At 36.6% G+C, this 23563-nt stretch overlaps 1 protein-coding gene across 5 annotated transcripts in view; it reads left to right on the top strand.

Annotated features, from left to right (window-relative positions):
* LOC123880620 (ecotropic viral integration site 5 ortholog) overlaps positions 1 to 23563 on the top strand; it is a 53510-nt gene that overhangs the window by 11237 nt on the left and 18710 nt on the right. For 2 of the 5 annotated variants that reach the window (XM_045928822.1, XM_045928825.1), the window contains exons 2-7: positions 1005 to 1062; positions 13719 to 13871; positions 15237 to 15401; positions 21917 to 22149; positions 22777 to 22968; positions 23375 to 23539. In XM_045928822.1, coding sequence (XP_045784778.1) covers positions 1008 to 1062; positions 13719 to 13871; positions 15237 to 15401; positions 21917 to 22149; positions 22777 to 22968; positions 23375 to 23539 — 963 coding nt within the window. In that variant the 5' untranslated portion in view covers positions 1005 to 1007. Of the gene's footprint in view, positions 1 to 1004; positions 1063 to 9357; positions 9476 to 13718; positions 13872 to 15236; positions 15402 to 21916; positions 22150 to 22776; positions 22969 to 23374; positions 23540 to 23563 lie in introns of those variants that run through there. The other 3 variants (XM_045928824.1, XM_045928823.1, XM_045928826.1) reach the window with 3 other exon arrangements.

The raw sequence follows: 23563 nt of genomic DNA, 5'->3' as shown, positions 1-23563 counted from the left end.
ACGTACCGATATTTTCTGTCCACAATACCATAATCTCTATCGATATATAAATAATTATTATACCTAATTATCTAAAACCAGTACCTACCGGTAGCAGTAGGTAGCGGTTATAGTCTAGTGATTAAGACGTCGGCCGTCTATTTGGCAGGTCTGGTGTTCGAACGTGCGTGCGTACCCGGGATCAACTAACTTTTTGGAGTTATGTGCGTTTTAAAAGCATATATCACTTGATTTAAAGGAAAACATCATAAGAAAACTTGTATGTATGAGATGATGATGAAGATGATCAACCCATTGCCGGCGCACTACTGAGAACAGGTCTCTTCTCAGAGTGCGAAGGGTTAGGCCACAGTCTGCAACGCTAGCCCAATGCGGATTGGCAGATTTTAGACATGAGAACCAGGGAGAACTCTCAGGCATGCAGGTTTCCTCACGATGTTTTTCTTCACCGTTAAAGCAAGTGATATTTAATTGCTTAAAACGCACATATCTGATAAGTTAGAAGTGCGTGCCCGGGATCGAACCCCCGACTTCCGATTAGGAGCCTGACGTTCTAACCACTAGGCTATCACAGCTTCTAACAGCATCTTTTAAATGATGAGATCAGCATCTTCTTGTTTGAGAGGTCTCTATAATCTTCTCTAGTGTGTGCGTGGCAGACTATGACCTAAAATCTACTCATCCTGATTGAAGACCCGGAATCAGCTTTCCCTTCCACTTAATATGAGTACCTTCAAGCCAAGAGTCAATCGGCATCTTCTAGGCAAGCGCCCTCCATCTTAATCTCAGGTCTGATTTGCAGCCTATCGCTAGTCTGTGAATTAAAAAAAAATACTCGGAAGTGGGCGAAAAATAGGTTGACCATATTAATGTGAACCACACCTCTTTTACAATTAAATACTTCGCAAAACTAATTAAATATCGGTCCCTTTACAGGAAAATGTAGCTTCAGCTGTAAAACTTACTGTAATTGCTATAAATAATTGTTTTTTTTTTTTTTTCAGTTAATGTTCGAGTCGGTGCCGACCGTGACGTTTACACCGACTTTTACTCTAATTAAAGGTAAGTTATTCTTTAAGTGGAATAATTATTATGAATTATTATTTGCTCGCTTTTCAATTGTACTTATATTGTAACATATAGAAGTCAATGCATTCTTGTATTGTACTGTCGGTCTGTTAAACCATTGTTTAGGGTTCCGTAGTCAACAAGTAATCCTTATAGTTTCGCTGTGTCCGTCTGTCCGTCCGTCCGTGGCTTAGCTCAGACACTTTTAGTACTAGAAAGCTGTAAATCGGCATGATATAAATATATATTAACCACGCCCACAAAGTGGTAAAATAAAAACTTGAAAAAAAACTATTTTGTATAGGTACCTACTTCCCCTACACTTAATGTGGAGACGAATTTTTATTCCTCGTCTATCTCATGATATAGCATAGGTCTTTCAAAAATATTGCGGGTAGGTGAAAAACATTTTTCGATTCAGGCATCCGTTTATTAATTTATCTAGTGCCAATTTTTGTAAGTCAAGTCCTCTTCCACCCTGCCAGTTAAATGGTTGCTGTAGGCTAAAATATATATTTGCTTTTAGATAAAGTACCTAGTATATATGTATTATTATATTATAAGGAAGTTAAAAGGTAAACTATCTCAGCTCAGTAGGCTTTACAAATTAACGAGTAATAGTCGACCAACTTATAAATTAATTATAGAGTAACTAATTAGAGTCGCATGTTTATTGAAAATTACTAAAATGTGTTAGTCGAGTAAAAATAGTAGTACAATATTGTGACGGACAACTACGGAACCCTAACAACGAGTGGCTCGAAACGCACTTCACCGCTTTTTTAGGGTTCCGTACTTCAAAGGGAAAAACGGAACCCTTATAGGAACACTTCCTTGTCTGCCTATCTGTCCGTCTGTCGCGTCTGTCAAGAAAACCTATGGGGTAGTTCCCGTTGACATAAAATCTTGAAATTTGGCAGAAAGGTAGGTCTTATAGCACAAGTAAAGGAAAAATCTGAAAACCGCGAATTTGTGGTTACATCACAAAAAAAATATGTGTTCATGAACAAATAAATTAGTATTTACAATTTTCAAAGTAAGATATAGGCTATACAAAATGGGCTATCATATGAGGGCCTTTAAATGCCTAATAGTTTTAGATTTATCATGCAAACTGTCGAAAAAAAAATACCCGAGTACGGAACCCTCAGTGCGCGGTCGGTTCATAAGCCTATTTTATAAAGTTCGGTAAGCCTTGATGCATTGATTTCTATTGTTGGTTTGATTTTCTCGTGTTGTGTCGTTTGCGCTTCTATTATTTCCAAATATATTAGAAATTCTTTCACTGTTTTATGCTTAAACGGCTATACAAATAAAAACTGAGAACCTATATGTATAATCATAGTCCGTAAAAGAACTATGATTGTGTAGTTTTCAATTCCTTTTCAAGAATTATGTAAATTAAGAGCTAAACGAAATGCCCACTAACGATAAAACTTGCATAAGTAGTTCTGGTAAGTCCCTCGCACTGTGGCATACACTCGCAACACTTTTCTGACGTTTCTCTTTCTGAGTGCTGTAGCCTTATTAGTGGAGGCTCCCGCGTTCGATTCCTGACAGGGGCTTGAAATTTTGTACTTTTTTAATCTCTGGTCTGGTCTGGTGGGAGACTTCGGCCGTGGCTAGTTACCACCCTACCGGCAAAGCCGTGCTGCCAAGCGATTTATAGTTCTGATGCGAGCCCGTGTAGAAACGAAAAGTGTTGGGTATAATAAAGAACTGCCACACCCCTTCCAGGTTAGCCCGCTTCCATCTTAGACTGTATCATCGCTTACCACCTGGTGAGATTGAAGTCAAATGCTAACTTGTGTCTGAATAAAAAAAAATTAAAACTTTCAGAGAGTGACTTGTTCGCGTATTCACTCATTGAAAATTATTTTGCCAGAGCTTACTGCAAGTTTATTTGTAGTGGATACAGCTTAGCGTTCAAAGACATTGATTATACACTTCAACTTGCTATCTCTAGATTCTTCTTTTATCAATTGAAGTTTGATAAACCTTGAAAGTATTAGAATTACTTGAGGCTGAACACTGTAGTAAGCTACTTTTCATTCTTACTTACTTACATATGAGTTTGAGCGGTTAAATTGAACACATATAAAAATATAGAGCATCCGCAAGTTCATAAGTAAACATACGAACAAGATAAGTACAGACCAACTTGTTCCATATATCCGAGAACACTCAAGAATATCAAGATGTGTCTAAAATAGCCCCCGACTCGAGTGTATTGAATCTTTTATAAATAAAGAGGATCACAACACGGTATTTTGGTGCCTTCGACTTCATATAACTTTAGGTTTGTGGCCGCATTCTTACATTTTATATATTTCGATATGGGCCTACATACAAAAAACATGCATACTAATCATTACTTGATTAAAAATACAAAGTGTGTTGGTATGCCCCTCAATTACGTGGTGGAAACTAAAGCTTCTATACAATTCATTTTTCTATGCATCTTATGGACTGGATGAAATTTCATTGATTGGCAATGAGACAATTGGATTCGGTCCAAACCTTTTGAATTAAGAGGAGGCCTATGCCCTATCATTGACACTATTATGACAATAGACTATGAAGTACTACGAGAATGTTTTTTTTTTTTCATTTTATTTGTCTTGGCTTTTTAATAAACTCTCCAAGCTTTTTAGAATATTGCACTCGATAGTTTAGATTCAATCCTGGTTCCGCTTTTGTCCTTTGGCGAACAAATATTGATTACTAGAGGATACCCGCGAATTCGTCCGCGTGGATTTTTAAAGATCCCGTGGGAACTGTCTGATTTTCCGGGATAAAGAGTTGCCTATATCAAATAACATAGACACAAGCTACCTCGGTACCTTTCATACAGATCGGTTGAGCGGATGGGTCTGTACTATGTAGGAATCCCGTGGGAACTCTTTGATTTTAGGGGATAAAAGTAGCCTATGTCTGTCCCCGGGATATAAGCTAACTCTGTACCTTTCGTCAGAATCGGTCTAACTGTTGGGCCGTGAAAAGGTAGCAGACAGACAGACAGACAGACACACTTTCGCGTTTATAATATTAGCATGAATTGTCTAGACTTTCATGAAACTAAAGTGCCTTGCTAGTGTTAGATGGAATTTCCGATAGTGTATATCGTCGTTTTCCGAGAGTATATGCTTTGATCCCTGTCTGGTTAGCTATAGTACGTGTAAATTATATAGAGTTAATTAATAGTACATCACTGTTCAGGCTGTAAATGAAGCCCTTTACGGCCGAGTAACGGAAGGACGAGTGATTTTGAAAGTATGACGTGACAACCCAGTCTTTTAAAACTACACTTGGGTGCTAATTGCTCTTTCGGCCGAGACTTGTGTAGTACTTTTCTCCCATTTGCGAGGAAACAATAAACACATGAATTCAAGAAAAAACTTAGATTGCAGTTTGTACAGTTGACCAACGATAATAATATTTGAACATTTTGTTTAGGAACGTTTAAAAGATTGGTTTCAAATGTGAACCGAACTATTATTGTAAGGAAAGCGCTGGGAGCGAGCATATACAGACGACATCATACACAACCTTAATGCATTGAATAGGACACACGTCGTTTGAATCGCCCTCTAAAGATGCCCCTATCTTGACTATGAATTTCAGTGTTAATGTTTCAATCAATCAATAAATCAGCCTGTTTGCAACCACTGCTGGGCATAAACCTTCCCAAGAGCGCGCCACCACACACGATCCTTTGCCTTCCTCATCCATCCACATATATAGATACAAAGATAGCGTCCAACGGGTTGGAGGTGGTCCCACACTGATGGAAAGACCGTTAATGTTTAGGTCACTTCAAATTCTTTACGATTTTTTCACCTCAGAGAAGTCCTTCAGTCAGACTAGACGTGCTTGTGAATATTTTATACAAAGTGCAGCCGTAAAAAAAGACCACGTTTTTTCGCCAGCAATAGTCACGCTGCTGGGGAAAACCTTTTCAACAAAATAATTATTTTAAGAGGCCGCAACACGGACGAGTTGAGAGTTGAATTCATACCAGCAACATGGGCAAACAAATAAATAAATGTACCTATCACTAAACTAGCTTAAACCCGCGACTTCGTCCGCGTGGACTTCACAAATTTCAAACCCCTATTTTACTCCCTTATGGGATGAATTTCCAAATTTTTTCTTAGTAGATGTCATAATAGATACCTGTATGCCACACCCGGTCGGTCCTATAGTTTGAGCTGTGATCCATCAGTCAGCCAATCAACGTTTTCTTTTATTAAATTTAGATAGAAGATAACTGCGCAACTAAGTATGAAAGTATTTTTTTATTTGATTACATGTTAGCCCTTGACTGCAATCTCACCCGCTGGTAAGTGATGACTGATGATCCGGTCTAACCTGGAAGGGGGAAAATTATTAGACTGATTTGGCTGAAATTTGGAATAGAGATAGATAAAATCCTGGATTAGCACTTAGGGTACTTTTTCCCCGGAAAATCAAAGAGTTCCCACGGGATTTCGAAAAACCTAAATCCACACAGACGAAGTCGAGGCCATCAGCTAGTGTTTTACATAAGTTAGGCGGTTAATAATGTAGATTAAGTACTTACTCTACTCGTCGAAATGAAGACTTAATTAAGGTAAAAAAGGTAAGGTCAATGTACTGCACCAAAGTACCTATTAATTGAAACGAGTTCGAAGTGGCATAATATGGAGTTGATTGGAGCGTATGCCAAAAGTGCTCTCAAATGAAATCCTGCTGCGATACGCATGACGATGTATAGTTGTTCAAATGTTAAAACATGACTCTTACAATCAGTTCCATGCACTTTTCTGGCCAATCTCTTTACCCGACTGCCGCGAAACCCAAAAAGAGGGTTGTGCGATTGATCTGTATGTAGTGGTGTTGTCTACTCAACGGCTCAACCATCTAGTGCGAGTGTCACTATAGTACGCGACAGGTCGAGATGGCAATCAGGGTATGAGGCGGGGAGACGCCCCGCACACCCGCACATCATCCTTGCTATGCCGCATCGGGTTAGCGCGGTGGCTGTGCGGGTGTTCGGGGCGTCCTCACTCCGATTAGCCTATATCCTTCCTCTGGATGCAAGCTATCTCTGTATCAAATAATGACAAAATCTGTTAAATGGATGGGCCGTGAAAAGCTAGCAGACAGACAGACTGTATGTATGAATTCACTGTTTTTTGTACGTATGGATCCACACACAAAAATTTTTGTTGCTGACTGTACAATTTTGCATTGTTTAGTGCGCGCAAAATAAGTAGTTCAATCTGAACACGAGGCGTACGACTGCGCCTTGTACAAGACAGATCTCAGCCGGGTTTGTGCATTTAATCTTCTCTTTGTTTGTTTATGACCTGCGCGAACCGTCATGCTGCAACTTCAGAATGTATTACATGTTTATGTCGGGTACAGAGTGATATTGCAGCTTAGCAGTTGAAGTGATAATATATTAGACTAGAGGATGCCCGCGACTACGTCCGCGTGGATTTAGGATTTTAAAGATCCCGTGGGAACTGTTTGATTTTCCGGGATAAAGAGTTGCCCATGTCAATGACAGGGACGCAAGCTACCTCGGTACCAAATTTCATACAAATCGGTTAAGCGGATGGGTCTTTAGGAATCCCGCGGAAACTGTTTGATTTTCTGGGATAAAAAGTAGCCTATGTCCGTCTCCGGGATATAAGCTAACTCTGTATCAAATTTCGTCAGAATCGATTAAATTGTTGAGCCGTGAAAAGGTAGCAAACAGACAGACACACTTTCGCATTTATAACAATAATAGGATATGGATTGAGAGTATGGAATTCCTAGCTCAATGCTATCTCGATGCGTGTTAAATCATACGTTGCAAAAGGTAAACCGTTTGTCGGGTAATACGGTTAACCGTTATATATTTCTCTCTTATATTCTCTAACCGTTGAGTTGCAATACGCAATCACATCACACTAATATTATAAAGGCGAAAGTTTGTATGTGTGTGCTATGTGTGTGTGTGTGTGTGTGTGTATGTTTGTTACTCCTTCACGCAAAAACCACTGTACGGATTTGGCTGAAATTCAATATGGACATAGATAATATCCTGGATTAGCACATAGGCTACTTTTTATCCCGGAAAATCAAAGAGTTCCCACGGGATTTCAAAAAACCTAAATTCACGCGGGCGAAGTCGCGGGCATCGGCTAGTAGACAAATAAAGTCTATATTTTCGGAGTTATTTGTGAAGAAATTAGGCAAGTATATACTTCCTTGTAATTAGTTTATTTATTTATTGTTTAGTATATTATAAATAAAGTTATAAAATATAGGATAGACTCAAAAACAAAAGGCGACCTTATCACTACAGCGACCTCTTCCAGGCAGAACAGTAAGACGGGGAGTCGCAATGCCTATACAATGACGTACATAGGTCAACATAAACACACACTCTCATAGGTAGCTTTAAATCGAATCCGTCACTTTGGTATTGGTGGCACTTTACAACGCGGAACTCTGAACTACCTACCATCTCACCATCATTGCCTTATGAAATCAAGACAATCTTAGGAGCAGCGCATACAAACAGAGTGGATTAGAGCTGAATCTAATAGAAAATAGCTTAAAATTAGCTTTAAATACATACGGTTGGAATTGGTATACTGGAAACAAAACTGGAGGTAAACTGAAAGGGCGCTATTGGGCGCATTGCGCGAGGCCGTCTTTTGCACCAAAACACATAATGGTTAAAAATATAAAAATATATACCTGCAGGATGTAATTAGAAAGCTAGCAAAAACGAAGACAGGTGACTGTATCTACTGATGATTACTGATAAGATATTACAAAAAAAACCTGTAAAAAACCTGTTTAATATTTAATATTCGCAATGTATTCGTAAATAAAATATCTGACTGACGCTAGAAATCTACGAACGTTGCGTAGTTAGGTGCCGCGGGAATAATACTGCATCATAGGCAATGCATTAACCCTGAGTTTTGCACCTATGTTCTATACATACTAAATCAAAAAACGCGGTTCGAAAAATACACACACACATAAGAAGAAAAAAGAAAGAAAAGAAAGAAGAAAGAATGCACTTCACTCGGCCGGTGTGCGTTGCGCCTTAGAACTAACATTGTCGTTGAACATTATTTATGAATAGTTTTTAGATACTAACCTATATTCTAACTTTGAGTTTTTACCAAAAATATCCTTACAATTTTAATTTAACCTACTAAATAATAGACCAATGACCTGGAAATACTTTCCAATAAATGAATGTTTAGTGTTATACTTACGCCCCGTCTGGTCACACCCACGAATCTACTTATTGAAGCCAAATTCATATTATATGTTCTCATATTAGCAGACTCAAAAGCACCGAGAAGCCGATATTTAAAATCATTAATTTTAAAAAGTTGAACGGAACTTTTGAAGTCGGGAATCAATCGTTTTTAAATTTCCATTGAGGAAAATTCGTAGTATTCGTATAGAATATTCTCATATTGAAAATTAATGTTTGGCTGCCTGTTTATTTTCAATTGCTCATCGTTAATCCGATTGTTAACTCAGCCTTGTACAGTTGTTGTTGGGACTTGCGTAAAGGCTGCTGACAACGTAACATCAACGCACAATAAGAATAAGTTGCGCGCGAATCATTGCAACGCATGCCAGACATTAACTAAGTAGTCACACTAATATTATAAAGGCGAAAGTTTGTATGTGTGTGTGTGTATGTTTGTTACTCCTTCACGCAAAAACTACTGGACGGATTGGGCTGAAATTTAGAATGGAGATAGATTATACTCTGGATTAGCACATAGGCTACTTTTTTCCCGGAAAATAAAAGAGTTCCCACGGGATTTTAAAAAAAACTACATCCACGCGAACGAAGTCGCGGGCATCAGCTAGTTGCTTATAAAAACCTAAGTTCCAGCAGGCAGGTACCTAAATAGTAACACGTTCCGTTCTTTTGCATTTAATATTTAGTAGATAGGTACTCTTTACAACTTTTTTCCGTATCCTGTTTTAATATGTACGAGTAAATACCTATTTCAGAACTAAAAATAAAAAATTACACCTATTTATTTCAAATTTTACATTTGGAAAATGCAAAGGAAATTATTATAATCAATTTTAGTTCAAGATTCATCTAAATATTTCAAATGTAACATAGGAAAACCAATCAAATGCAATATTACGCGATAGGTTAAGATGGCAATGGCGGGGGGATGTGCGGGTGTGCGGGGCATTTCGTCCCGATCGCAATTTTAACCTGTTATGTACTATAACTGAATTCAGTCGAGGGTTGTTCCGTCATCGCGGCTACTGATTATTCTAATTAGCGCCGAGTGGCACACTTTTTCTTTAAATTTGAGTGTAGAAAAACTTGCAATGCCGCATCTTATGCAATTCATAAACTGTTTCCGTTGCGGTAAGTAAATTAGAAATTATATTAAAATAGAATCGAATATAAACTTTCATGGTTACTTGTTAACCGTGTGAGATTATTTGTCAGTGCACGTGCACTTTTCGAAGTTAGATTATTATCCAATCATCCTTTAAACCAAGAAGAAAAGACTAAAAAATGTCACATTTATTACCATCCATTACTTAATTAAAAAATCTCCCGAAAAATTGTACAGTGTAGATTAAACTATCAGTATATTATTGATAATGGGAGAAGTGGCGAATGCTCGTGAGGCGTGTAACATCTGCCCCCCAAAACGTCACTTCATGATGACCACGACCGCTCTGCCAAGAGTGTAACGACAAAGAAGAAGAAGATATTATTGATAGTAATTTTGCTTCGAACGTGAAAACCATTGCCATCTTTAAAATCTGCCTAGTACGCCATATTGTCTTTATAACAACATATTATTAACTTGGAAATTTCTTTACTATTCTGCTTATTTTTTACGTGATTCATACACTTTTAAAGGTTTTCTTCAAAAATTAAAACAGTAAAATGCAATCCGAGCGAAAAAGTTGTTTGTTCTAAAAGTTTTTATCTACAAAATACGATGGCCACATAAATATGGCGCCGGCGCATTTGAAATGTCGAACTTATAATAATTGAAATTTGTTTAATATTCCCTATATTTTTTTACTTAATGATCTAGTTTTCAGACTTTCTTTAAAAATAAAAAAGAATAATATACAAAGCAAACGTAAAAAAATATTGTAAGCGCTGTAAACGTAAAAGATTGATACCTAACTACAATAGTTACAAAGTACCTGCATTGTCTTCACATATTTTGAAGCGTACAGGTAGCTCACTTAGATAATATTATAGTTCAGTTTTGATTAATGAGCAGTATCTATTTTTGAAGCTTTTCATAGGTTGCTATTTGTATGTTGTTATTCCGTCGAAATTTGTTTACTAAGGTTTATAAGGTTAATTAAGTTAAAAGTATGCAGACACGTGTAATTTGGATGGCATTAGGTATTTAGGTATGACTTCATTGAGTGTCTGATGGAGGTGGGAGGTGGATATTGGATCTCTCTGATAAGCCATGATAGCAGTGCAGCTTTTGGCTCGCTTTGTTTTTATGACTACTTTTCAAAAATACACAACAAGGCGGGTACTGAAACTACCTTATTTAACATAATTATATGTAATAGGATAGTCGTGTTCAGCGTATATATTTTGTTTTTATCACTAATAATTTTCAGTGTTTTTAGGGTTCCGTATCTCCTCAAAAAGAAAAACAGAACCCTTATAGGACCACTCTGTTGACTGTCTGTCTGTCTGTCTATCCGTCTGTCCGTCCGTCCGTCGTGTCTGTCAAGAAAACCTATAGGGTACTTGCCGTTGACATAGAATCATGAAATTTGGCAGGTAGGTAGGTCTTATAGCACAAGTAAAGGAATCTGTCTGTGTGTCTGTCTGTCTGTCTGTCCGTCCGTCTGTCCGTCCGTCGTGTCTGTCAAGAAAACCTATAGGGTACTTCCCGTTGACCTAGAATCATAAAATTTGGCAGGTAGGTAGGTCTTATAGCACAAGTAAAGGAATAAATCCGAAAACCGTGAATTTGTGGTTACATCACAGAAAAAAAAATTAAATGTGTTTCAATTTTCAAAGTAAGATAACTAACCAAGTGGGGTATCATATGAAAGGGCTTTACCTGCACATTCTAAAACAGATTTTCATTTATTTTTATGTATCATAGTTTTTGTTTTATCATGCAAAATGTTGGAAAAATACCCGAGTACGGAACCCTTAGTGCGCGAGTCTGACTCGCACTTAGCCGGTTTTTATTGATAAATAAAAAAAAATTACTTAAAAAGCTTTTTTGTTTTAAACTTATTTTGCGGTCACTTTTGAAACTTAAATAATGTTAAGTATTTTATATGCCAATGAGCTAAAAAACTATTCAATGCAATGGCTCGAATTGTAACAAAAGAATACTTTACGAAATCATTCCCTAAAATGTAGTGTAAAGTGGGTTCATTATTATTGTTAGTCATAGGTATACTGTTAACGTTTTATTATATCATTTGGGAATTAGGATGGTGCGCGCGCTTGCTGCGATGCCGATGTGACGGCCGGCCTTCATGGTTAGTGGTCGGCAGACTGCCGCGCGTATTGCAACTTTCACCTACACGGTTCCGTTTAAACAAACGCGAAATACGATCTCATCGTGTATCTCCAAATCCCTCGGCAATTTTGTCCCGCGTTAAAATTATTACGAGTCTGTTATGCTCTCCCGTGCTGTGCATGATCTGGCATTGAAAATGCCACGGGAATTTGTGGGAATTTGAATGTCTAGCATTTTAAACCGTGTAATTTCCCCGGAGAAAGGCTTGCTCCGACGGCTTAATTAGTATCCACTTAAACATCTCTGTAAGTACTTATTTGAATCAGAACTTAATAGGGGTTTATTTGTTGCGCGCTCTAAACTAACGTAGTTTGGCTCTCATTTTAATACTAAATAATCAAACTCCATAAGTAGATACGTTCTGGGAACGTCTATGCTTTTCCAGATTTCCGTTACAATCAGTTTTAAAGTTACTCGTCTAAAGGATTTACATACAAATTTTTAAAGCCGTGTAATTATAAAACTATAGTTATTTTACGGAAACCTGGAAAACCACAGTCATAAAGGTATTAATTTCTACAAAATTACATCAAGTTTGATAGGTTAATATACAAATGATTACCAAACTACGATTGTGTTATAAAGCGAGTGACGGAGAGACCACTGCCGTTAAATTAGATAGAAATATATTTTTTGCTATAAAGTTGATTTCAAACTACGGAATATAATAAAATATATATATTATATTTTTGTAATTTGAAGGCAACTTTAGGCACCAATATTTGTTGCTGATGATCAGAACAAATGACGTTCAGGAGTCGTATTATAAATACCAAATAAATACATAGTTTGCTTTTGACGCGCCCTTTTTATGTCCATTTGGCATGCCAGTTTGTTATTTTTTCAACTATACGTACCTTCATTTACCAACGGTGATTGTGCTTCTGAATCCTTACATCATACCATTTTATCATACATATGTTAAACGCTCTCCAAATGCATGGGTGCACTTTTAAAATATCTCATTTTTGGTATTGGCTTAGTAAATATGAACCGAAATAGAATTTACCATAGGTATAGTAATAGTTTTCGTTGAACATTAGAGTTGTCATTCATAAATCACTTGGAGTTATATATTTATTATGTAGGTAGGTATACAGCCACATAAGTACTACAATGATTCATAGAGGAGATTATTTTTAATTGAGCTGGCTGCAACCCCAAACAAGCATAATTATAATAATAAGAAGATTTTTCAATTCATGAAATTTATGAATTCAAGATAAAAAGAACATAGAAATGGTAAATTGATAAGGGTGTCTCTGCTAATTAATTGCCTCTGAGACCTCCTGGAATACGATAGAACCCCTAACAGTCAAAACAGTTTTCTCCCTGACGTTACGTTAAAATAATGCTTAAGAAAATAGTCATTCGTTCATTAAAATAGCAAGATACAGATTTCTTATACTTATTGAAAAAACTAATATTTACCGCAAACATTTCTAGAGACTAATAAAAGTATGTACTTAATCTAAAAGATCTACGAATATGCAGATAGATTTTAAATAACTTTTTTCTCTCGTGTGGAATTTTATAAAATTCTTAACCGATCTATAAAAACATACAAAACCTAAAATTTCTAGACCCACTGGCTCAATCCATACCTTATATACCAATCTCTTAATTAACTCCTTTTATAAATAAAGATACAGAACTAACATTCCGGGACAAAGCCAAAGTCATTTATTAAAATTGGGTACTTCTGTACACTAATTGTCAAACAATGATGTAGTGGTGATAATTAAGAACGTTAACTTAAAACTAAAGCTATGAGGGTTCCAAACGCGCCCAAGTCTGAGAAGAGCCTACAAAAAACTCAGACGGGTATTCTTTTTTTTTAATCACCACTTTACAAAATCACTTGTACTTATTAGAACTATCCAAGCTGTTTGGCAACTCGTTCCCAAGCTTTCTTACCAGTTAAATAATCCTTCACATTGTAATAGGAGTTTTCAATCAGTTTACGTTTTATGAAATCTATGAACTATGATTAGCGTCTAGTGCTTCCGGCTCTTAAGAGGGCCTTCTGAAAGTCACAATCTGTGAACCTGTGGGTCTGACGAAGTTGGATTGTAGCAGAGAGACTTGATCGCGGGCGGGCACATGGCCGATATTCACCACTTAATGGCCGCGGGTTCAACATGAAGGTGGACGTGGAAGCCGGGGAAGCCGCTGCTGCCAGCCGTTCTCCTGCTGGTAGCACTGACTCGCCTGTCGGATTTCCTGACGGTTTGTTTGATTACTAACATACTAACGATTGTGAGGATTTCGGTCTGCCTGACTGCTTATCCGGACTTGTATATATGTATAACGCGATCTAGGAAAACAGATAAGAGTCCAAATACTGCAAATAGAGATTGTAATAGTCTAGTTGGAGTCTTTAACATAAGACTAGACGACTTTATTTTGTGAATTGTTAGTAAATTAGTTTCACAGTTATATTTTTATGATCATCATTAGATGTTGCCAAAGTACCTGCGAGTACAATTTTATTGTTTTAAGGTTTATTTAATTATTTTATAGACTTTTGCACACTGAGAGGAATAATGGTGGAACGAGTAGATACTTAAAAGTTTGCATAAAAGCATTTTGCTTCTGAGTATAATGACGTAATTTTAAGATTCAAAAGCGTATTTAATTTAATTTATCAAATAGTTTTAAAATTTGCCTTTGGTAGAATACGAAATTTATTTTTTAAAAGCAGTTTTTTTGTCATGCCTGGTAGTTCGCTATCAACATTATTTTAGCATTTATCGAGGTTGCTTCAATATATTTTTTCTCTCTCTTCTACCTAATAATATACATGTTCGAGAAAGAAGGAAGACAGAAATTCTCATTCCACTTCAAACCTTGCACTTTATATAAACGCCTGCATTGCATTTAACTCCGTAACCTACATAACCTAACCACCGCTTACAGTTTCACCCACCAACTAAAATGGACAACAAGCGATGTATTTTTAGAATTTACCTTAGATTTTAGTTTTAGTTACTGATTAATCATATTAAATCCATTCGCAAGTATAAAGTTTTTACATTTAAAAAGTTGACTCTGCGTAACAATCTTATGAACATTTTATGATTTTTATAAAAAAAATGAGAAATACTCCTATAGTATAGGTAGGTAGGTATATTATCATCGTTCTTCAAGCACCTACAAGAAAACAAAATACATATATACCTACGTGAAATTTGAAGAGGGTTGCGAAAAGTAAATATACGGTTGACAGATCATTGATCGATTGATCGTGTGCCCCTTTCCTCTAAGTATTTACGAATTACGATATATGTAATAAAATTGTCACATGAGGATGCCAATAAGAAAGTAGGGCTCTCTTTAACAAAGTGTACAAATAACAAGAAACATGAACACATTGACAAAATATATTAATTATAACCGTGTCATATACTTAAACACATGCTGCCCGAGATGTTGTGAGCCTAAATAATTACCAATTTTCATGTCAGGTTATAAATATTTATAAAAAAATTCATTCTTTGAAAGACCTGTAACAGAATCCATCCAGGATTCTGTTTTCGAATCAAATGTTTGTTTGTATGATGTGATGTGATACGTGTTTGTGTGCATTGACAGGCTGCTCCACACCCGTGTCTGGGGTGGTTGTCTCTCCCGAGCTGACGCTGCTAGCCAAACTGGAGGAAGAGAACAGAAGGATCGAGGCGGACGTCAAGTCCCCCTCATTGATAAAAGGGCACAGTCGCAAGAGCTCGAACACGTCACAAGTGTCACTCAGCTCAGGTGAGCATTGGTTTAAACATTCATAGTTTCAAACATTGCGATTTATAGTTGGCATCACAAAATAAGATATATACCTATGTTATCATAATATATATTTATATAATATATGTATATATAACGTATGTTATACTATGTACCTATTAGAGTGTATGTTTGTGTATACCTATGTATTTAATTGTATAGTTGCATTGCGACTCCTTGTCTTACAATTCTATAAGTTCTTAAATATGGGTTACCTGGAAGAGATCATAATATAGTAGTGATAAGGTTGCCCTTTGTTTTTAAGTCCCTCCTGTATTTTTAACTCCCGACCCAAAAAGAGGGGTGTTATAAGTTTGACGTGTGTATCTGTATCTGTCTGTGGTATCGTAGCTCCTAAACTAATGAACCGATTTTAATTTTGTTTTTTGTTTGAAAGGTGTCTTGATAGAGAGGGTTCTTAGCTATAATATAAAAACATCGGTTCAGCCCTTTGAAAGTTATCAGCTCTTTTTTAGTTACTGACCTTCACTTGTCGGGGGCTGTTATAAATTTTTAATTTACACTTGTATTCTTTGTCATAATATTAAGCAATAGAGATGTTTAAATAAATAATTAAATAAAATAAGAACCCTGGCCACGAATCTGCGCGTTGTTATTATTATTTACGATACAGGGTGTAATTAGAATGCTAGCAAAAACAGTACTGATGATAACTGATACCATAGAAAAAAACTTGATAACTTTATTTAGCTAAATTTCATATACTTAAAAATCCTGGTTCATATTCTTACGTATGAAACGCCACGCTCTCGCTTGCTATGTGTTTAGATCGGATAAATTTTAGATTCAAAAATTTTTACTACCATGTGCAAAGCGTACTCTAGTATAGTTATGACCATGTTATGACACGTTAATTCAAGTTTAGATATCTACGCCGTCATTTGACTCGTTTAAGTTTAGGTATCGACATAAATACTTGCATTTAGTGTGAGCCTTGCGACATGCGTTGCGTTTCTTATATTTACTTATTACCTTACATTTACTTTTATGCGCAATTTTAGAATTGCATTGCTTGCAAAATAAATTTACTACGTTCGAAAACTGTTCATACCTATGTCTAGTTAGACTCATAGATACGTCGCATAATATGTATATTATGTAACGAAAGTGGTGTAACTCAAAACTTTATATTAAATTATAACAAATCTGTAATTAAAACATATTATGCCAGTCAAATTATTTTTTTCACAAAAGGCTCCTATTACATAACATCGCGGTTTATAGTTTGTTATAATATATGCAAATATATATTGTAACTTTCTTTTCATTGTTCGTGTGTGTTATAAGTTTTCTTGTTTTTGCAATATCAACGCTGGTCTTATTTATTTTTAAAAAATGTCAGTTTTAACCCCCGATCCAAAAAGAGGGGTGTTATAAGTTTGATGTGTGTATCTGTGTATCTGTGTATCTGTGTATCTGTCTGTGGCATCGTAGCTCCTAAACAAATGAATCGATTTTAATTTAGTTTTTTTTTGTTTGAAAGGTGGCTTGATCGAGAGTGTTCTTAGCTATAATTCAAGAAAATCGGTTCAGCCGTTTGAAAGTTATCAGCTCTTTTCTAGTTACTGTAACCTTCACTTGTCGGGGGGTGTTATAAATTTTTAATTTACACTTGTTATTGAAAATAACATCACCATCAAAATTGAAAACAGATTTTAGCTATCCAACTGACCTAATTCAAGCTTAAAATATTAAATCATTTGAGTTGTGCCACTTTCGTTATTGTATACGACCCGTTATCTTTATCTCATTACACGGCGATAGTAAAGATTTAGGATAATGTGGTTATACGTTTTAGCCTTACTTTATAACTTGAGATGAGTTCAAAAAGTGAATCGAGTAAAAGTGTTTTGGAATTTTTAATCTCGAGTGTCATAGAAAATATATTAGGTAAGTGTTCCTATCAAATGTTGCCTAGGATTGGCGCCCTTTTCTATATTAGTTTTTTTATAACTTTTGAGTAATATATGATTGCATGGTGAATAATATTGATGTTCGATATTTTCCAATAGCAAGCCTCAGAATCTCCCTTAGAAAATTTAATAATAAAATTTTGCTAACATAACGATGCGAATGAAAGGCGACAGGCGAAAAGGCGAAAGATATACAGAAGGCGATTTTTTATTATTATTCAGATTAGCCTACAAGTAAACGTTTGACTGCAATCTCACCTGGTGGTAAGTGATGATGCAGTCTAAGATGGAAGTGGGCTAACCTGAAAGTGTTTTATTAAACTTATACACCTTTGGTTTCTACACGGCATCGTACCGAAACGCTAAGCCTCTTAAAGCAAGAAAAAAATTACGCTCGCTTCGCGCACTTGTGCAATTATGAATGTAACTCGCTTTAGTTTAGGTATAACACTTTTTTTTCTATTTAACACAAATATCTAAAAACCTTAACGCTCGCACCGCTCGAAATTTATCAGCTTGCGAGTGCCATGCAATTTTCACATCTCAGATATATTACTATTATAATGTAGCTCTTATTCTTATTCATGTTATTAAAAAGATAGCTCGCTGCGCTCCTGCTAGTACACTAATTATTATGATACTTTTTCTACTTTCTCGGTTTCAGTTTGAGTTTTTTGAAATATAAAATATTTAAAAATAAAATTATACAAAAGAAGGGCGATTACGCACTGCATCTGATCCGAATCCGTAAAAATACGTTCCGAGGTAGTCTTAGAACTATTTGTATGGTAGCTAACGTACCAGCTCTGACTTCCATCATCCGAGTTCTCTCCGTCATCCGTGAAAATATCTCGGATGTGCCTCGGATTCAAATCGGAAATATGACGTAAATATGTCAAAATGTTTACTGGATAGCTTGGATTTGGATCAGAGATCGGATTTGTGTTTACAACTTCGGTTTGAGTTTTTTATATCCGTATTTTCACGGATTTGAGTGCGTAAGGAGAAGAATGTCACCAGCAAAACTGTTCCGAGCCGGCCCTGCTCTTAGGGTTTGAATAGGGTTATGCTAGCTGTGTTTTACGGCGCACATTTTTAATGTGATTCAATATTTAAATTTTGAAGCCCCAGCTCAAAGGCTTTACAAAGAGATTTTCCACTAAAGCAATTTTAATTTGACGAGTAGTGCCCGAGTTACGTTATGAATAGGTAGGTACACAGCACACAGAAATACTGTTTGGGCTAACTCACATACATATATTAAGAAAAAACTTCCGTATGAAAGTGCAGAAGTTATTGCAGACCACTGGACATTTTGGCTCATTATGATTTTTTATACTACTTCGGAGACGAGAGCAAATACACTTAGCTAATTAAATATTCATGCTAGCAAAAGCACTAGCGAAAGTTTTTTGCTAGACTGTATTAAATAATCTATAATTAACTAAGTATAGTATTCACCATTATCATCATCAGAACCCCATCTCAGAATAAGAAAGGTTTGGTATTCCACGCTGCCCAAGTGCAGATTGGTAAACTTCGCACACCTTTGAGAGCATAATGGAGAACTCTCAGAAATGCTTTTCTCACCGTGTTTTTCTTCACCAATAAAGCTAGTTATACATCACACTAATATTATAAAGGCGAAAGTTTTTATGTGTGTGTGTATGTGTATGTTTATTACTCCTTCACGCAAAAACTACTGGACGGATTGGGCTGAAATTTATGATGGAGATAGATTATACTCTGGATTAGCACATAGGCTACTTTTTATCCCGAAACATCAAAGAGTTACCACGGGATTTTTAAAAAACTACATCCACGCGAACGAAGTCGCGGGCATCAGCTAGTAGCACATAATTGCGACAAGTTTGCGTTGCGTGCCCGCGGGATCGAACCTCGCGCCCTCTGATTAGCAAACCGATATCTCAACCTCTACGCTAATAAGGTTAAGTTAATTAACAGTGGAACAAGTGACAATAACTCTGTAGTTAAATTTTAATTAATTACATTTAATATATCTACTTTTATGGAACGGTTGAAATTATTGCACTTTTATTGCAACTGCTGTCACGCTATTTCCGATGAGAAATGTTTCATAGAACATTTATACTTGTTTCAATTGAAATCGTGAAAACATTCGTGATGTAATAAGATGGAACAATTCAATTCATTTTCTAACTTTTGTTTTGGGTGAGCTATCATTATTATACAAACTAAATACCCGTATAATGCAATAATACAATTTATAATGTTGTAACATGCGTGATTACCGAGGTCTTTAGTGAAACTAGTGCAGCTACTGCGATTGTAAAACTTTGTTCGTGTCAAATAATTGTTAAACTTGTAATGCTCTTCAAATATAGGTACTATTTATAACTTATACTTATAACTATACTACCTATACTAACACATAATTATTGCTATTATATACTTTAAGGCTCAGTTATTGCTAAGCGAACATTGCGATATATTTATCTAAATAAAGTCTAAATAGTAACATAAAGTAAAAGCAAAATATTCTTTATTGTACACCAAAACATAGAAATGTATTAAAAATATAGATTTTTGTACAATATGCGACCTTTTCGCTAATGCTAAAATAGCGATCTCTTCCAGGCAACCTTAGAGTAAAGGATATAATAAAAATTAAAGAAAGTGGAAGGGGTGTACTAATTAAATAAATTAAATACACATAATGTATGTATGTATGTAATAATAATTTAAACACTTCAAATTGAGGATAAATAGAATAGTTTCAGTTTCGTTTTGAAAATAGACAATGATTTACACCCGTATTCACAAACGTTACTTGCTTGAGGGAAGCAGCAATGCTATGCTAAGTACGATGTTTTGCTTTGCGTTCGTTATGCCAAGCTATTTATTTCATAAACAATACTTAAAGGACTCTTTGCTACGCGGACGTATAGCATTAAATGGACCGCTGTGATTGGTTACCGTTGTGTCGCAACTTCACTCGAGTCGACTGACAGGTCAGATAATAGATACAAACGTCACAAAAAAATCCACTGACATTACTCAAGACAATTTATTAATTTGTAGTTGATAAGGTTTTATATCTTCTTTCTTTTAGCTGTATTAAAAATCTAGTTTCGTTGTCTTCTTTACATTACAAATTAAATTCCTAGCATGTCCTTACAGTATATCTTGACCGAAAATGGGGTAAGTAAGTACTTACCCTTAAAAAACGCAAAAACAATCAAACATAACCTATATTAGGTAGGTACCTGTTATTAGTTTGACTACTGTTTGACGTTTGCTATGCGTAGGTTAATGCTGCGTACAGACCGGCCAAACGAACGCCAACGAACGGGTTTCGTTGACCTTCGTTGCTGCAATCTGGACGGCTTAGCGAATGCCAACGATCGCTCGTTGGCGTGTGCCGGCGATCCGAAGCGTGGCGGTAACATCAAAGAAATCGAGCTATTTGATCGAACTCTGTTTGGACGGTCGCCGAAGGCCAACGAACGAACGCTCAGTTGAAGCAAGAGTGCGTAGCGTGTAGACGTCCAATTTGATAATTACTTGGATATTTCTTATCGTTTATTTTTTCTTGTTCTTGCTAACTCGTTTTGGTTTATAAAACTAGCAATTATAATGATGTCGTCGTCGTCCATGATTAAATTGCGAATGAAAGAGAAAAGAACCGGAATCAAGTGCCAACGAACGTTCGTTCGAGCTCTAAATGTATATGGATGTATTAACGAACTCCAACGCGCGTGCGGAAGCCAACGCTAGCGAACGATAAATATCCATCGTAGGGCGTTCGTTGGGCCGGTCTGTACGCAGCTTAAAATAGCTAGCGAGCTACTTTTCCTGAGCGCTCGTCTTGACGGACGCATAGTGTCGGCCGACCCTCAAGTGTTGTTTATGAATAAGATTTCTGTACCCTATGCGTTCGAGCCCACTATGAGACCTCATGGTAACGTTTGTGAATACGAGTGTTAGCATATTAGGACGAGGAGTGTGTAGGTATTTTCAGCCGTAGATTATTTTGAGAACGAAGCGAAACGGAGTGTGTATCACATAGGTACTCAAATCGTTATTTAAGATAAAGAGGAGTGGAGGGATTGAATAGTACTATCTATTAAGCTTTTTTTCATGAATACATATTTAGCTTATCTTTGTTGTACCTATTCTACTCACTTTACAACCTCTGGCACTGCCATGTGTCACTGGTAGAGATCTCTTAAAGAGATAACTGCTTTCCTGACCACTTTGTCTTTCTTTTTAACCCCCGACCCAATAAAAAAGGGTTTTATAAGTTTGACGCGATCGTAGCTCCTAAACGAATGAACCGATTTTAATTTAGTTTTTTTTTGTTTGAAAGGTGGCTTGATCAAGAGTGTTCTTAGCTATAATCCAAGAAAATCGGTTCAGCCGTTTGAAAGTTATCAGCTCTTTTCTAGTTACTGTAACGTTCACTTGTCGGGGGGGTTATAAATTCTTAATTTACACTTGTTAATATCAGTGTGATTAGGATTATAAAAAAAACAATGTTTGGCCACCTGGTTAAACAACCTCGTTTGACACCCCCAGCCACAAGTCACAGCCCCGAAGAAGCTAGATTGGGGAGCAATGGTGAGGAGGACTTGTGGACTCAATGGGGAAGACTCGTCAGCAACTGGGAGTCGGAGTGGCGACGCCGCAACCAGTTCGTCCGCGATATGGTGCGGCAAGGAGTACCCCATCACTTCAGGGGTATAGTTTGGCAACTTTTGGCTGGGGTTGATTCATCGCCGGACAAGAAGCTTTATGCCACTTACATTAAGGTTAGTGAACAAAACCAGAAAATAAGACGATATTAATATAACGATCACAGACATAGATCCGGTTAAAAACGATAACTGTTGTGCTATTTTAAATCTATAGACTATATATTAATTTTATTTACTTAGCGCCTGTTTCACAACCGCTCGATAAACTGTCATAACATCAGGTTTATTTGTTAGATAGATAAAATTAAAGAAAAAAATACAATTCAATACAATCAATACAAATTGACATTGTGGTTAATTTTTAACCCCCGACCCAAAAAGAGGGGTGTTATAAGTTTGACGTGTGTATCTGTGTATCTGTCTGTGGCATCGTAGCGCCTAAACGAATGAACCGATTTTAATTTAGTTTTTTTTGTTTGAAAGGTGTCTTGATCGAGAGTGTTCTTAGCTATCATCCAAGAAAATCGGTTCAGCCGTTTGAAAGTTATCAGCTTTTTTCTAGTTACTGTAACCGTCACTTGTCGGGGGTGTTATAAATTTTTAATTTACACTTGTGTTGTGTAAATCTCTAAACTCTAAAGTGACAGGTGTAATTGTTATTCTTTCCCGCGAGTCAGTACAGACACCTGTAGAGGCTCGGTTCAAAACTATTTCTTAAGTTTGTAATGGTTTCTTGTACAGGCGAAATCAGCCTGTGAAAAAGTGATTCGTCGTGACATTGCGCGTACATACCCGGAGCATGATTTCTTCAAAGAGAAGGACGGCCTGGGCCAGGAATCGCTGTTTAATGTGATGAAGGCCTATTCGCTCCACGACAGAGAAGTTGGGTATTGCCAGGGATCAGGGTTCATTGTTGGATTGTTGCTCATGCAGGTAAATATCATCATTTCATCATGATCGACCTATTGCCGGCTCACTACTGAGCATCGTTCTTCTCAGAATAAGAAGGGATTCACACACCTTTAAGAACATTGTGGAGAACTCTTAGGCATGTACGATGTTCCTTAGTATTTGAACCGGAGACCTTTCAGAATTCAGTCCGCACCTTAATTGTTGAGCTATTGAGGCTCTTCGAGAAGATTGTGATTATGATAGTTATAAATGACTGGCTGATGCCCGAGACTTCATTCGCGTGGATTTAGGTTTTTGAAAATCCCATGGGAACTCTTTTATATTCCGTAATAAAAAGTAGCCTATGTCACTCTCCAGGTCTTTAACTATAACCATATATACGTAATGTAACAATACCCATGTGATAAAGGTGTAACTTTGTCAACAGATGCCCGAGGAGGAAGCTTTTGCAGTGTTGCTGAAGATCATGCAGCATCACCGTATGCGAGATATGTTCAAGCCTAGCATGGCTGAGCTGGGCCTTTGCATGTTCCAGCTGGAAAACCTCGTTCAAGAGCTGATCCCTGATTTACACGTGCATTTCCAGTCGCAGGTCAGTATACACATTAATAAAATT

This window comes from Maniola jurtina, chromosome Z (assembly GCF_905333055.1).
Source record: "Maniola jurtina chromosome Z, ilManJurt1.1, whole genome shotgun sequence".
NCBI classification, from domain to species: domain Eukaryota; kingdom Metazoa; phylum Arthropoda; class Insecta; order Lepidoptera; family Nymphalidae; genus Maniola; species Maniola jurtina.
The sequence above is the reverse complement of the archived record's forward strand: the minus strand, read 5'-3'. Positions and strand labels throughout refer to the sequence as shown.